The sequence below is a fragment of the Hemiscyllium ocellatum genome, chromosome 4 (genome assembly GCF_020745735.1).
Source record: "Hemiscyllium ocellatum isolate sHemOce1 chromosome 4, sHemOce1.pat.X.cur, whole genome shotgun sequence".
NCBI classification, from domain to species: domain Eukaryota; kingdom Metazoa; phylum Chordata; class Chondrichthyes; order Orectolobiformes; family Hemiscylliidae; genus Hemiscyllium; species Hemiscyllium ocellatum.
In genome coordinates this window covers 83133271-83150129 of record NC_083404.1, presented here as the reverse complement: position 1 = coordinate 83150129, position 16859 = coordinate 83133271, and the positions used below count along the sequence as shown (strand labels likewise).

The following is a 16859-nucleotide window of genomic DNA, read 5'->3' as shown; positions in this document are numbered from 1 at the left end:
AATGATGAGCAGTGATTATACACAATGTGCGATCCCCAGAATGTAGGATTGACTAAAGATTTCAATATACTAAGGGAGACAGAGGGTCAGTACAGTTTAATTATTTCTATGTGTGTAAAATCTTGGACAAAAAATGATCTAAAATTTAGACATCCAAAGCATTTTTAGAAATTAAATTCAGTAAAACCTCCACACATAAAGATCACAAAAGTTTGGAACACTCATTTGTAAATAATGATTGATTCTTGATCAACCGTTCATTTTAAATCTGAGAATGACAAATTTTGATTTGTCAAAGGTAATGAGGAATCCAGGGTGAAGCTCTTTGGAGCTAGGTCATAGGTCAGTTATGGTTTAACTGTATTGCAGAATTGTCCTCCTTTCCCTCTGAAGGTCAGCTGAATTACTCACTTTATGTCACTGCTAGAATCATGGCCTCCACCGTGATCACCTTAGCCCTAGTTGCTGTTTTGGATTTGCCCCAGAGTTCCCGCTGGATCTCAAAATCTCATTCCCATTTTTATCGCACCTATTATTTGCCTACTTCATGCTCTTACCTCCATATCAATTTACAAGAAAGAAAGGTAAAATGTCTGAAGTAAAATGGACAAGTTTAAGTAGAAAAAAAAGTCTAAATAACAATAGAATGAACCGGAACTTGAGTGCAACAGAAGCAGTAAGTAATTACTCGAAAAGGAATTTCTGTCAGGCTGCCACCTTCCCAAGGTTCATTTATACCAGTTCAACATAGACCATAATCCACATTCATCACATCATTATTTGTTGTAAAGCCAAAACGTTTCCTGCGCAAGTTTGTATTTTTTTTAGAAAGAAATTTTTAAAAACTAACATAAATAAAATTTATAAATACATGCTTGATTTTCACATGCAATAGAAAATCTGTATTTGGATATTAGCTTAGCACAGGTTGAGTTTAGCAATGAATACCCAACGTATGTTTTGCTGTCAGGTAATGCCGAGCCTGTCACAGGAATAAACACCACTGAGGTTAAATGCTACAGGATCTCTATCACCTTCAATACCTTGAAGAGTCAGCATTTTTATGAAAGATAGGTAGGCTTTAGGAAGAAAAATCAGTTTTCTCATGGATTTTTGGCACCTTTCGGCCTCACTTTAATTGTAGATCATTTCATCCTTCTCTCCAGTTACCTTGTTTTACTTTTAACAGGTTCACCTTCATTGAGTGCCACTGAGAGATCCTGATGAAATATATAAAAGTACTTCTAAGTCAAATACCTCACTGAAAATATGACAGTAGTGGAATAAGTTTTAAAAACTGTCTGTTTGATCAAAATGAAATCCCAAGCAATTGAAAGGGAGAAATTTCCAGGTAAAAGTGATGAGAACTTTAAGGACCAGAAAACAAGCAATAAATTGTATATTTGACAAATCAATATTTAAGTCATGCATTTACAATTTAACAAACATATTGTTTCATTCTAGTTCTGCATTTGGATTATTTTTTAATCCACATTTCCAAGCCTCTTTTTTCACAAGTCCAGAAGTAAAATTACGGACCTCACAACATTAAGGTGTTTTAATCAGAATACAGAGAAGATCATTCCCTCGCTTCTATGCCAGACTCTGGCACTGTTATTGTTTTCTCAAGCAGAACAATAAGCAGCAAATTGTCGCAAACTGATGATCAAAGTTTACCATCATTTAAGCAAGACTGTCTTCTCCTTTAAGGATCCCTGCTATGTCAAATTTCAGACAAGATCAATCAGTCAGGAGTGACAATTGTTTAAAAAACACAAATCTGAATTAATGAAAAGGGTTCACAACAGCAGTGTTTGCCTCACAAACATATCAGTTCAATGGAAAAAGTGACTGTATATTGTTACTCAGCAGACAAATGGAATGGTATTTGATGAAATACTTGATGAAAGTATAAGTGAGACAGACAGAGAGACAATTAGTGTAATAGTACAATTATCCCTTACTTCAACATCAGAGACTCTCCTCAACAATGATGTACCATTCCTATCATCCAAACTCAGAAATTAATGGAAATGTTTTCTGGGCCACACCTACTTGTAAGGATTTTCCATGTCTTCTTTTCTTCATCGTAATACTGAACTAAGTTGCTTGGAAGTCGGTCTGGACCTGGAGGCAATCCACCAACCAGTAATAAAAGTTTCTTACTGGAGCGAATCCTGCAAAAAGGATCCAAAGGAAATTGAAAACACTTTATTATGCAAAGTGACCATATCTTATGCAAAGTAATCTGAACGCAATTTTAAAATTACTACTCCCTTACTAAAGTCTTCGTCTAGTCTAAACTCATCACACATCCAGTTTTGAAACAGACTTGGAATGTTCTTCATGTTTCTAGTTTCACAATTTCTGAACAAAACACAAATATCTTAATTCTATGTTAATTTTAATCTTTCCCATCTTTTCATCCAGCATGTGGCTCCAAAGCTACCATCAAGCACTCAAAGTAGTCAATAATCAAGTATGGATCCCAATAATCAGTATTGAAATCTGGTCAATCTTGTTTTCATCCAAAATAAGAACAGAAAGTTCTGGAGAAACTCAGCAAATCTCTGGACACAGAACCAAAGGCAACATTTCAAGTCCAATATGAGCTGAAAATGTGTTGCAGGAAAAGCACAGCAGGTCAGGCAGCATCCAAAGAGAAGGAGAATCGACGTTTCGGGCATGAGCCCTTCTTCAGGAAGGGCTCATGCCCGAAACGTCGATTCTCCTGCTGTTTGGATGCTGCCTGACCTACTGCGCTTTTCCAGCAACACATTTTCAGCTCTGATCTCCAGCATCTGCAGTCCTCACTTTCTCCTCCAAGTCCAATATGACTCTACTACAGAACTGGATCTAAAGCAGCGCCCTTACATACAGAGCTTCCAGTAGAGGTGAATGGATTGATCAGAAGTGTGAACCTAGGTCAATTTCCCCCACATCCTGAATGATATGATTGAATTTACTCTGCAATTTCAGAGGGAGAAAATAGAATCAGAGGTAATGGTATTACAGCTGAATAAAGATACCTACAGAGGCATGAGGGAGGAGATGGGTAGAATTGACTGGGAGAGGAGCCTAGCAGGAAGGACAGTGGAATAGCAATGACAGGAGTTTCTGGGAGTAATTCTGGAGGCACAGCAGAGATTCATCCCAAAGAAAAAGAAGCATGGTACAGGGAGGATGAGGCAACCATGGCTGACCAGGGAAGTCAGGGATAGCATAAAAGCAAAAGAGAATGTAAATAATGTGGTGAAGGACAGTGGAAAACCAGAGGATTGGGAAGTTTATGAAGACCAACAGAAAGTAACAAAATAAAAAGAAATAAGGAGGGAGAAGATTAAATATGAGAGTAAGCTAGACAGTAATATGAAGGAAGACTGTAAGAATTTCTGTCAATATATAAAGGGCAAAAGAGAGGCAAAAGTGGATTGCTGGAAAATGATGCTGGAGAGATAGTAGTGGGGAACAAAGAAATGACTGAAGAACTGAATAATTACTTTGTTTCATGATTGAAGACAGGAGTAACTCAAGAGAATGAGGAAGCTGAACTGAGTACAGTGACCATCACTAAGAAGAAGGTACTAGAAAAACTTAATTACCTGGACCAGGTGGACCACACCCTAGAGTTCTAAGGGAGATAGCTGAAGATATAGCAGAAGGTTTAGTGGTGATCTTTCAGGAATCACTGCAATTGGGGAGGGTCCCATAGGATTGGAAAATCACTAACGTGACACCCCTGTTTAAAAAGAGAGTAAGGCAAAAAATGGGAAATTACAAACCGATTAGCCCAACCTCAGTCGTGGGGCATTGTGAAGGATAAGATTTCTGAATACTTGAAAATGTATGGTAAAATAGGGCAAAGTCAGCATGGTTTCATTAAGGAGAGATCATGCCTGACAAATCTGCTAGAATTCATTGAGGAATTAATGAGCAGTTTAGACCAAGAAGAGCCAATGGATGTTATCTACCTGGATTTCAAGAAGGCCTTTGACAAGATGCCGCACAGGAGGCTACTGGGTAAGTTGAGGGTCCATAGTATTAGAAGCAAGGTGCTAGAATGGATAGAAGCTTGGCTGTCTGGCAGAAAGCAAAGAGTGGGAATGAAAGGGTCATTCTGAGGATGGCAGCCAATGACAAGTGGTGCTCAGCAAGGCTCAGAGTTGGCCCACAACTTTTCACTTTATACATTAAAGATCTCGATGAAAGAACTGGGGACATTCTGGCTAAGTTTGCAGATTTTACGAAGACAGGTAGAGGGAGAGATAGCATTCAGGAGGTGGGGAGGCTGCAGAAGGATTTTGACAGGTTAAGAGAGTGGGAAAAGAAGTGGCAGATGGATTACAATGCAGGAAAGTGCGAGATCATGCACTTTGGTATGAAGAATAGGGAAATGGACTATTTTCTAAATGGGATGAAAATTCAGAAGTCTGAAGTGCAAAGAGGCTTGGGAGTTCTAGTCCAGGATTCTCTCAATTGAAACTTGCACGTTTAGTCAGTAGTTAGGAAGACAAATGTAATGATGGCATTTATTTTGAGAGGACTGGAATATAAAAGCAGGGATGTACTTCTGAGGCTCTATAAGGCCCTGGTCAGACCACATTTGGAGTATTGTGCACAGTTTTGGGCCTCTTATCTCAGGAAGGATGCATTGGACCTGGAGTGTGTTCAGTGGATGTTCATGAAAATGATCCCAAGAATGAAAAGCTTAACATATGAGGAATGTTTGAGGACTCTGGGCTTATACTTGGCAGAGTTTAGAAGGATGAGGGGAATCTAATTGAAACATACAGAACACTGAATGGCCTGGACAGAGTAGATGTTGGGAAGATGTTTCCATTGGTAGGAGAGAGGAGGACCTGAGGGCATAGCCTTAGGGTAAAAGGAAGACCTTTTAAAACTGAAATAAGGAGAAACTTCTTTCTTTAGCCAGAGAGTAGTGAATCTCTGGAATTCATTGCCACAGAAGGCCGTGGAGGCCAAGTCATTGAGCAAATTTAAGACTGAGATAGATAGATTCTTGAGTATGAAGGGGATCAAGGGTTCCAGGGACAAAGCAGGAGAATGGGGTTGAGAAATGTATCAGCCATGATTGAATGGTGGAGCAGAGCCAATGGGTCGAATGGCCTAATTTCTACTCCTATGTTTTATGGCGTTATGGATATTGGTGCCCATTGTAACACTCCTTGTCCAAGATGTTTCCTCAGCACAGTCTAGCAAATGATCTGGGCCCCTCTGGTTGCATTGGCTCAGCAACCCTTTGTCAACACCAGTTGAGCAATCCGGGATTACCAAAATCAAATTCTTAAAATGAACTCTTTTTAAATTACTTTTGACATGAGAACATTCATTGTTAAGGTTTTGAATAAATTTTCATATGCAGCAAAGAAAAGTCATTACTCAGGCCACGATTCTACCACTTTCCATGGTTTTGCACAATTTTGGCATTGTTACATGCTTGAAATCCAATTTGGCAACTAAAAGATGCACGTGTGAGAAAGGTATTATAAATTAAGACTCTGGAGCCATTTGCAAACCTTCAGTTTCCTGCCCTTAAGATGTAGCAGCAGTACAGCTAAAAAATAGATAGGCCCTTAGAACAAACTGAGTCTGGCATTAATCTATACCATATGGAAGCACAAAGATGTACAGCACACAAACAAACCCTTTGGTCCAATTCATCTACACCATCCAGATATCCTAAAATAATCTAGTCCTATTTACCAGCATTTGGCCCATAACCCTCTAAAGCCCTCCTGCTCATATACCCATCCAGATGTCTTTTAAATGTTGTAATTGTACCAACCTCCATCACTTCCTCTGGCAGCTCATTCCATACACTTACCACTCTCTGTGTGAAAATGTTGCCCCTTAGGTCCCTTTTATGCCTTTTTCCTCTCACTCTAAACCTATGCTCTCTAGTTCTGGACTCCCCACCCTCTGTGTGAAAAAAATTGCCCCTTTGGTCCCTTTTAAATCTTTCCCCTCTCAACTTAAACTATGCCCTCTAGTTTTGTACTCCCCTACCGTGGGGAAACAGCCTTGGCTATTCACCCTATCCATGCTCATGATTTTATAAACCTCTGTAAGAGCACCCTTCAGCTGCCAATGCTCCAGGGAATGTTAGCCTCTTCAGTCTCACACCATAGCTCAAACCCTCTAACATTGACAATATCCTTGTGAATCTTTTCCAAAGTCTTTCAAGTTTCACAACATCCTTCCTCTACCTGGGAAACCAGAACTGAATGCAGTAATCCAAAAGTGCCCTAACCAATGTCCTGTACAACCACAATAGGACCTCTCAAATCCTATACTCAATGCACTGGCCAATAAATGCAGGTGAACCAGTGCCTTCTTAACTATCCAATCTATCTATGACTCTACTTTCAAGGAACTATGAACCTACAATCCAAGGTCTCTTTGTTCAGCAACACTGCCCAGGACCTTTCTCTTAAGTGTACAAGTTCTGTCCTGATTTGCCTTATCAAAATGCAGTACCTTACATTTATCTAAATTAAACCCCTTCTGCCACTGCTCAGCCCATTGGCCCATCTGATCTACTCTGAAATAACCTTCTTCACACTCCACTCCATCACAGTTTTTGGTATCATCTGCAAACCTACTAACCATTCCTCAGATATTCATATCCAAATAATTTATATAAATTACAAAATGCAGTGGATCTCAATAATGATTCTTGGGGTACATTGCTTGTCTCAGACATCCAGTCCAAAAAGCAACCCTTCACCACCCTCTGTCTCCTAGCTTCAAGCCAATTTTAAATTAAAATGGCTACTTCTCCCTGGATCGAACCTTGCTAACCACTCTACCATGCGGAACCTTGTCAAATGCCTTGCTGAAGCCCATATAGACAACGTCTATAACTTCATTAATCTTCTCAGCCACATTTTTTAAAAAATTCAATCACGTTAGTGAGACATGATTTCCCATGCACAAATCCATGTTAATCAGTTCTTGCCTTTCCAAATACATGAAAATCCTGTACCTCAGAATCTCCTCCAACAACTTACTCATCACTGATATCAGGCTACAGTTCCCTCGTTTTTCCTTACCACCTTTCTTAAACAATGGCATCACTTTAGTCATCCTCCAGTATTCTGGTACTTCACCCATAGCTATCAATGATATAAGTATCTCATCAGGGGGCCTAACAATCACTTCTCTAGCTTCCCACAAAGTCCCAGGATCCACCTGATCAGGTCCCGGGGACCTATCCACCTTTACGCGTTTTAAGACATCCAGAATCTCCTTCTGTGTAATATGGACAGTTTTCCAGATATCACTATTTGTTTCTCCAGGTTCTGTAGCCTACATATCCCTTCACCCAGTAAATACTGATGTAAAATACTCAGATTAGTATCTCACCCATCTCTTGCTGTTCAACACATGCATGTCTCAAGACCATAAATAAATACTAGCAGGGTAACATAGCACCAGATTGTAACTGACTTGTGTGCATAGATGTGTTTGACATATAGCCTGCTGTAGTGCAACATGTAAAAATCTAGTTTTCTTTTCTCAGTTGTAATTATACTGAATTGTACTATAGCATCAATTAAATTACTATCAAAAATGTTGAGATACCTTTTAAATTCAGAAACACCATTGCATTTGAATTACCATATTTTTGAAATAAATGTTAGTGATGGGTGATAGTGTAAAAATGGTTGATGGTGAGTAACAATCTTAATTTAGATTTCTCTTGATTTCTATTTCCATTGAAGTTGATAAATTAGGAGCTATGCAAAATAGATTGTGATTCACAGGGTGGAATTTAATGTTCTTCTCTCACAGTGAGTTTAGCAGGAGGGATATTCAAATCAAGGTGATAGTGACCCAGCCACTTTCATATTTCTGTCCCAATTATTTCTAGTAAGGCAAGGCTCATGAATGACTTCTCTCCTCTATTGCCAAATTAGGATCATAAGCAAATATCTAGTGTCCACTTAACAGCCTTGTTCTGCCACTGCTGGTTTTCAACCAGTTAAAGGTGAACCATTCACCACCCAAGAAGCTGAAAAGCAAACTTCAGTGACTGATCAAGAAACCTGGCATCAGAATGATGGGGGGGGTCACTGAAAGCCACCCTCCATTCCTCATACATTTGCCCATGCTGTCCTCACTGCTGAGAGTCTGGTCAGTGTATTGTCAGCAGTTACCACCACTTCCCCAATAGCACTGCCTGTAATGAGCTGCTGCTGCTTTCAGTTTAGCTAACAGTTCTTTGGGGTGTGATGAGTCAGGAAGTTCCAGGGAAGACATTCCCAAAAGAGTTGAGGCAGGATTTTACCTGTCTTCCAGTCAGCTGAAGAGATCCCATTGCCTGGATTAACTGCCACTATCACTCATTTTACACCATCACACAAGATATATGATGCATAACTTTTTTATTTAAAATAATTTTCCTCATATATTTCCCAGGTCTTTTATCTTGCCATCTAATTCAAGCATTAGGAAACACATTATGGTCAACACAAGAGAATACCTCAATCATATCTTCCATCTTTTAGTATGAGCTGGCATTTTTAGCTAATTGTGGATGCACTTCTAAATCCTGCCATTTAGTAATTCAAAACATCAATGTACTGCTTCAGTACACTGTATCAACACTGTTCCTCAAACAAATATTTTGACAATTATTTTTGTTTAGTTACATGAAGATGAACTCCCTGCAGACATTTGTCAGTTTACTTTATAAGAAATTATACTTGACATCAGATGAAAATGAAGTGACATCTTAAATTGAAAAAGAAATGTTGCAAATACACAGCAAGTCAACAGTATCTGAGAGAGAGAGAGAAAAACAGCTAATGAGTGGAATCTTGTGGAGGTGATGGGGCCTTGGCTGTCAGCTGGAGAGCTCACATCGTATCACCTCTTTTTGAGAAGATCTGCTGCCTCTTGTGCCAATCAAGGTCTCACCAGGCTAGAAGCGGGCACAGCCCTGTGATCAAGGACATCGCCAGTGGAATCATATTCACCTGAAAAATCAGAGGCCAACAAATCTTCTGTACCCAGTGGTGCCACTGGGAGAGTGGCGACTGTTGCTAACATGACTCCCACTGGAGGTCTGAGATTTAGCAGGGTCTGAGGCAGAGGCAAGTGATGGTAGACTTTGCGTGTAGGACTGGTAGCACGAACAGGAGAAGCTCTCATCAACACCTTTCCTTCGTGATGCTCAGTTTTTGATCAAGCATGAAGTGCTTCTCATTGAAGGGCTTCCTGGGAGACTGCAAGCAAACACGCCAGAGTATATTCATTGTGTTCCTTCACTCCCATCCACTGGTACCAATATCAACAGAATCAGGCCCATTAATCATGCAATGATTATGTATTTAAGGGCCTCTCTTGTTGGTAAAAGCATGAAGGCTATCCCAGGGCTTGGCTGCCACCAACATAAATGAGGTGAAGGTAAGAAGGTGGGCAGTACCCATTCTGCACCTTTCCACCTGATTAAATGTCCATCCCCAACATTAAAGTCACAAGGGAAAGCACAATATTCCTCCCAATTTTTCAGTCTGCTCCCATATGTGTTTCCAGACCTGCTAAGTTTTTCTTGTATTTCCTCTTCTAAATATAGATTTCTAATGTCTGCAGCATTTTCTGTTTCTAAGAAGAGCTGACTTTTCTGTTTTGAAAGTTGGTGTCAGGTTTATCAAGAGCAGTGCCAAAGGTACAAATGTGGGCAATATCATAATTCTTTTTCTTACCAGAACAAACGTAATTCAACAAATGACCTTCAAGTTAGCAAAGCCCTTGTCATCAACAGTTAATGTCAAAGTAGGTTTCTGTCAAACTCAGTTTCAATGATCATAAGAACATTTCAGATTTAGACTGCTGTTACTGCTCTCTTATTTTAAACTTTTTGTAATGAAAATATGATTCTAAAGCACAATGCCACAGCATCACTCTGAAAGTAGCAGTAGTTCATTTAAACATTCTTTTAATCTTTTGATAACGGGTCAATAATTGGGCTTAAGGCAAACAGTGATTCCGAACCCTTCCTTATACAGAAGCACTTGGACAATTCTTTACCAAACACTTTAAAGGCACTACCAAGACTGGGAATATGTGGTAGTTGATAATTTACAGCATATGAGGAGCTGAATTTAGTGCTAGGGGGCTCTGTGTGATCACATGAGAGGTTACTTATTCCATTCTCACTGGAGGGAATGTTGAAATCCATTTTGTCTGTGTTGGGAATGAGCTGATATGGGAAAACCACTTACTGGCTAATTTGCCTCATTATTGAGTGACTTAAAGGACATTACCTATTAACCCAACAGAATATAGGGACTTGCAAATACTTAATTTGATACGCGGGTGTTTTTACTGATGGTGTTACTTCTTTAAAAAAGAAGCGCAATACAGCTCATGATTTCTCTAAACTCTCATGTTCTTTTTGTTCTGTACATGCTAAAGGCAGCAGCTCCCCAGGGAATTTTACTTTCAAAGGCACCTCAGGCCCAATCAAGTAGCCCCATATTGGGAAGAGGAATTGTCTTGGCCCTGGAATTTGGGCCAAGCATTCACTCAGCCTGTTGCCCATGACATAACCCCCTTGTCAGTAACACATCGCCAGCCCACAGGCTCCAATCCACTTCGGTCCTGTCATTCCAGGAACCCTGCAGTGACCTCACTGTATAAGCAGCAGCAATTTCCCTCTCTCTGGTGCTGCTAGAAACCGCTCTCAGTGTCTGATTACCTGGCAGCTGTACGTAATTGGGATTTCCTGGAAAAGGCCTGCCACTGGCCAATTAATCTGAAAGACACTTCATTTAACTGGGACTCCTTCAATGAAGTAACATAGGTTCTGTAACCAGTGAGCAAGATGTACCAGGGAAAATTATATCCAGTCCCAGATCTGATTGTTCTACAGTGGCTATTGCGAGATATTTCATGAAGGTATCTAAATGCATTTATTAGTTTTTGATTCAAATAGCAATCAAAATTACCTTCTTAATGTTCAGCTCTCAATGATGTTGTTATAATTAAAAGTGGATTCAGAAAACAAGATTACAGTTAGCTTTGTTATAAAGCAACAGTTCCCTTCTCATGCGATCTCGCATTCAAAGAAAAGTTTGCAATAGGCACCTCACTTAAACTAATGGGATCAGAATCACATTATAGCAAATACAAGTAAGGAAAGTTTGCATTCTGCAAATAACAGTTTAAAATCTTCAATTGTATTAAAGCCAACTCCTGTTGAAGAAACGCGTTATAGCAGAACCAACTGTATTAGTATTCAAGCATTCAGCACTTCTCCGGAGACAAATAATCAAAATTGTAGTCGAAGCAGAAACATCTTCAGTTACTTACTCTGACTCAAAATCATCCTCTCTGATCCATTCATTAATTTCTTTTCTGACTTTGCAATGATTAATAAGTTACAATAAAGTTGATTACACAAGTAAGATCCTCACTGTCTTTGGTTACTGTATATTGAGCAATTTGTTAACATTTCACAACTTGGGGTGATCGAGATTTGATGGCTCTGTACTTGAAGGAATGACCTATTTTTTTAAACCCACACACTCCCGCCTAACTGCGGTAGTGCTTATTTTTTCCCCAGCACACATGTTGTGTGTGTGCAGGTGTGAGACACAGTGAAAGACACAAGGTGCACAAATCTTTATTCAGTTTCCACCACCAGGAAGAAAGGAAACACCCGAGTGGCCACTGACAAGCAGTGCCCTTTACGTTGAAGGGCAATGCTGTGTGATCAAACAGTGAAGGGGAGGGCAGGAATCAAATCAAAATAGAATTGGAGAGGGAAATAACGCACTCCACTCCCTGCGGTTCCCACCTCTCCCTGAACAATCCAGGGTATTGGTGGAGACCGCGTGTTCCTTCTCCAAGGACACCAGGCTCTAACGTAACCGCGGAAGAGGGGCAGGCAGTCGGCCCTAACGACCCCCTCCACGGCCTGCTGCCTGGACCTGTTTATGGCCACTTTGGCCAGGCCAGGAGCAGATCCACGAGAAGGTCTTCAGACCTGCCTTCCCTCCTCTGTACCAGGTGCCCGAAGATCAGGAGCGTGGGACTGAATTGCAACCAAAAGCAGAGGAGGAGATTTTTAAGAAAATCTAAAAGGGAGTGCAAACGCCCATACCCAATATATACATGGTCCACGGACTCCACAGCACCACAGAACAAGCAGTTGGGCTGGAAGTCCGTGAACCACCACAATCTGCGGTTGCAGGGGACCGCTGCGTGCAGCACCCTCCACCCCAGATCCCCGAGAGAAAGGGGGAGGACTCCCATGTAGAGAGCCCTTCACTGAGGATCCCCACCACCCGGTGGCAAATGGGCATGCCAAGGTGTGTCCGGATGGTGTAGAATGGCCTTTTTTAATTGCCAACTGATGTTTTCATGTGTATTTTTCACAGTTTTGTCTAAATTTTGCGATCAGATTCAGCAAACTCCATTAGGAAGCTGAGTTGTGAATCTAACAGATTCACAGGACTTTCTGCTGTCACTGATGGAAAGCATGAAGGTGGGAAGGACATTTTAATAGCTGGAGTTGTTTTGTATTTGAACCACATCATTTTTTGCCTCTGTCTGAATTAATCTCTGGTCAGAAATTAGCCCATGATTAATTGAGGCTAATAAGTGCCCAAGTAAGGATCTATTAAGACACTTATCCCATGTTCAAGCCCAGATGTCCTTGGAGAGGAGAGCACGTGGCGTCTATCAATACCCTTGATATCTTTAGGAAGGGATAAACATTATTGGGGGTGGAGTGCTTTATTTCCCCCTCCAATTCCACTTTAATTTAATCCCTACCCTCCCCCTTCACTTTTTTCACAAAAGCATTGCGCCTGTTGGGTTTTGCTTATAACTGGTTCATTTGCCACATGGGTGTTTTCCTGGTGTGGAAATATTGAATAATGTTTTTATACAAGGTGTCTTCACTGAGTCATTGCACTTAAACACTCACACACATGTGCTGTGGGGAAAAAAATGAGCACCACCGCTGTGTAATAATTAGATTTAGATTAGATTAGATTACTGACAGTGTGGAAACAGGCCCTTCGGTCCATCAAGTCCACACTGACCCGCAGAAGCGTAACCCACCCAGACCCATTCCCCTACATATACCCCTTCACTCACACCAAGGGCAATTTAGCGTGGCCTATTCACTTAACCTGAACATTTTTTTTGGATTGTGGGAGGAAACCGGAGCACAAAGAGGAAACACAGGCAGACACGGGGAGAATGTGCAAACTCCACACAGACAGTTGCCTGAGGCAGCAATGCTACCCACTGTGACACCATGCAAAGAAGGCGATTCAGAATCACCTAATTTCAGGAAAAAGGGGGAAAAGGGACTTAGCCTTTTCCATTGCAACCACACGGGTTTAATGTGTATTTCACCAGTTTCCCCATTTCCTCTCCCCCGAGATTATCTCAGTGCAAAGCCTCCAACTAAGCACGGCCCTCTTTTCCTGTCCATCACCTTGCCCACCTATCCGCTCCACCCTCCCCTCCGACCTATCACCCTCTCCTCCACCTCCATCTAACCTATCACATTCTTCTCCACCTCCATCTACCCTATCGCCATCTCCTCCACATCCAACTATCCAATCGCCATCTCCTCCACCTCCATCCACCCTATTGCATTCTCCTCCACCTCCATTTACCCTATCGCCATAGCCTCCACCTACATCTACACGATCGCATTCTCCTCCACGTCCATCCACCCTATCGCCTTCTCCTTCACCTCCATCTACCCTGTGGCCTTATCCTCCACTTCCATCTAACCTTTTGCCTTCTCCTCCACCTGCATCTACCCTATCGCCAACTCCTGTACCGCCATCTACCCTATCGCCTTCTCCTCCATATCCAACTACCCAATCGCATTCTCCTCCATCTCCATCTACCCTATCGCCTTCCCCTCCACCTCCATCTAATCTATCGCCGACTCCTCTACCTCCAACTACCCTATCGCCTTCGCCTCCACCTCCATCTAACCTATCGCCTCCTCCACCTCCATCGACCCTATCGCCTTCCCCTTCACCTCCATCTGCCCTATCGCATTCTCCTCTACCTCCATCTAACCCATCGCCATCTCCACCACCTCCATCTAATCTATCACATTCTCCTCCACCTCCATCTACCCTGTGGCCTTATCCTCCACTTCCATCTACCCTATTGCCTTCTCCTCCACCTCCATCTACCCTATCGCCAACTCCTGCACCTCCATCTACCCTATCGCCTTCTCCTCCATATCCAACTACCCAATCGCCTTCTCCTCCACCTCCATCTAACCTATCGCCTCCTCCACCTCCATCGACCCTATCGCCTTCCCCTTCACCTCCATCTAACCTATCGCATTCTCCTCCATCTAAATCTAAACTATCGCCTTCTCCTCCATCTCCATCTACCCTATGGCCCTCTCCACCACCTTTATCTACCCTATCATCTTCTCCTCCACCTCCATTTATGCTATCGCATTCTCGTCCATCTCCATCTACCCTGTTGCTTTCTCCTCCAACTCCATCTATCCTATCACATTCTCCATCTCCTCCATCTACTCTATCACCTTCTGAACCACCTCCATCTACCCTATCGCCTTCTCCTCCACCCCTATCTAACCGTTCGTCTTCTCAGCCACCTCCATTTAACCTATCACATTCTCTTCCTCCATCTGCTCTATCGCATTTCCCTCTACCTCCGTCGCCCTATCGCATTCTCAGCCACCTGCATCTATCCAATCGCCCTCTCCACCACCTCCATCGAACCTATTGCATTCTCAGCCACCTCCATCTACCCCATCGACTTCTCCTCAACCTCCATGTATCCTATCGCCTTCTCCTCCACCCCCATCTAACCTATCGTCACCTCAGCCTCCTCCATCTAATCTATCACATTCTAAGCCACCTCCATCTATCCTATTGCTTTCTCTTCCGTCTCCATAGAACCTATCACCTTCTCCTCCACCTCCATCTAATCTTTCGCCTTCTCCTCCACCTACATCTACACTATCGCCTTCACCTCCACCTCAATCTACCCTATTGCATTCTCCGCCACCTCCATCTACCCCATCGACTTCTCCTCAACCTCCATGTATCCTATCGCCTTCTCCTTCAACCCCATCTAACCTATCACCTTCTCGTCCACCTCCATCTAACCTTTCGCCTTCTCCTCCACCTCCATCTACCCTATCGCATTCTCAGCCACCTCCATCTACCCTATAGCCTTCTCCTCCACCTCCATCTAAACTATCACATTCTCCTCCATCTCCATCTACGCTATCGCCTTCTCCTCCACCTCCATCAACCCTATCGCATTCCCTTCTACCTCCATCACCCTATCGCATTCTCAACCACCTGCATCTATGCTATCGCCTTCTCCTCCACCTCAATCTACCCTGTTGCATTCTCAGCCACCTCCATCTACCCCATCGACTTCTCCTCAACCTCCATCTACCCTATCGCCTTCTCCTCCACCTCCATCTACCCTATCGCCTTCTCCTCCACCTCAATCTAACCTATCGCATTCTCAGCCACCTCCATCTACCCTATCGCCTTCTCCTCCACCCGCATCTAACCTTTCGTATTTTCAGCCGCCTCCATCTGACCTAACACCTTCTCCTCCACCTCCATCTAACCTTTCGCCTTCTCCACTACCTTCATCTACCCTATCAGATTCTCCTCCACGTCCATCCACCCCATCGCTTTCTCATCCACCTCCCTTTACTCTATCGCATTCTCCTCCACGCCCATCTACCTATTGCCTTCACTCCCACCTCCATCTACCCTATCGGCTCCACCTCCCCCTCCATCTACCCTATCGCCTTCTCCTTCACCTCTATCTACTTATCGCCTTCTCCTCCAATCCATCTGACTTATTGTCTTGTCCTCCACCTCCATCTACCCTATCACCTTCTCCTCCACCTCCATTAACTCTATCGCCTTCTCCTCCACCTCCATCTACCCGATCGCCTTCTCCTCCAGCACAACCTAGCCTAACGCATTCTCAGCCACCTCCATCAACCCCATCGCCTTCTCCTCCACCTCCATCTACCCTATCGCATTCTCAGCCACCTCCATCTACCCCATCACCTTCTCCTCCACCTCCATCTATCCTATCGCATTCTCCTCCACATCCATCCACTCTATTGCCTTCTCATCCACCTCCATTTACCTATCGCTTTCTCCTCCAATCCATCTGACCTATTGCCTTCTCCTCCACCTCAATCTACCCTATCACATTCTCCTCCATCTCCATCTACGCTATCGCCTTCTCCTCCTCCTCCATCAACCCTATCGTATTCCCCTCTACCTCCATCGCTCTATCGCATTCTCAAGCACCTGCATCTACGCTATCGACTTCTCCACCACCTCCATTTACCATATCGACTTCTCCTCCACCTCAATCTACCCTATCGCATTCTCAGCCACCTCCATCTTTCCTATCGCATTCTCCTCCACCTCCATCTACCTATTGCCTTCTCCCCCACCTCCATCTACCCTATCGACTCCATCTCCACCTCCATCGACCCTATCGCCTTCTCCTCCACCTCTATCTACCCTATCGCCTTCTCCTCCAATCCATCTGACCTATTGTCTTGTCCTCCACCTCCATCTACCCTATCACATTCTCCTTCACCTCCATCTACCCTATCGCCTTCTTCTCCAGATCAATCTACCCTATCACATTCTCAGCCAACTCCATCTGCCCTATCATATTCTCCTCCACCTCAATTTACCCTATCGCATTCTCCTCCACCTCCATCTACCCCATCGCCTTCTCCTCCACCTCCATCTAACTAAGGCCTTCTCCTCCAATCCATCTGTCCAATCGCCTTCTCCTCCACCTCCATCTACCCTATC

The 16859-nt window shown here is 43.0% G+C and overlaps 1 protein-coding gene across 1 annotated transcript in view; it reads right to left on the bottom strand.

The window, feature by feature from the left end:
- The window catches only part of klhl14 (kelch-like family member 14), a 182113-nt gene that overhangs the window by 100282 nt on the left and 64972 nt on the right, over positions 1–16859 (bottom strand). Inside the window, exon 2 of the mRNA XM_060824369.1 lies at positions 2056–2177. Coding sequence (XP_060680352.1) covers positions 2056–2177 — 122 coding nt within the window. The remainder of the gene's footprint in view (positions 1–2055; positions 2178–16859) is intronic.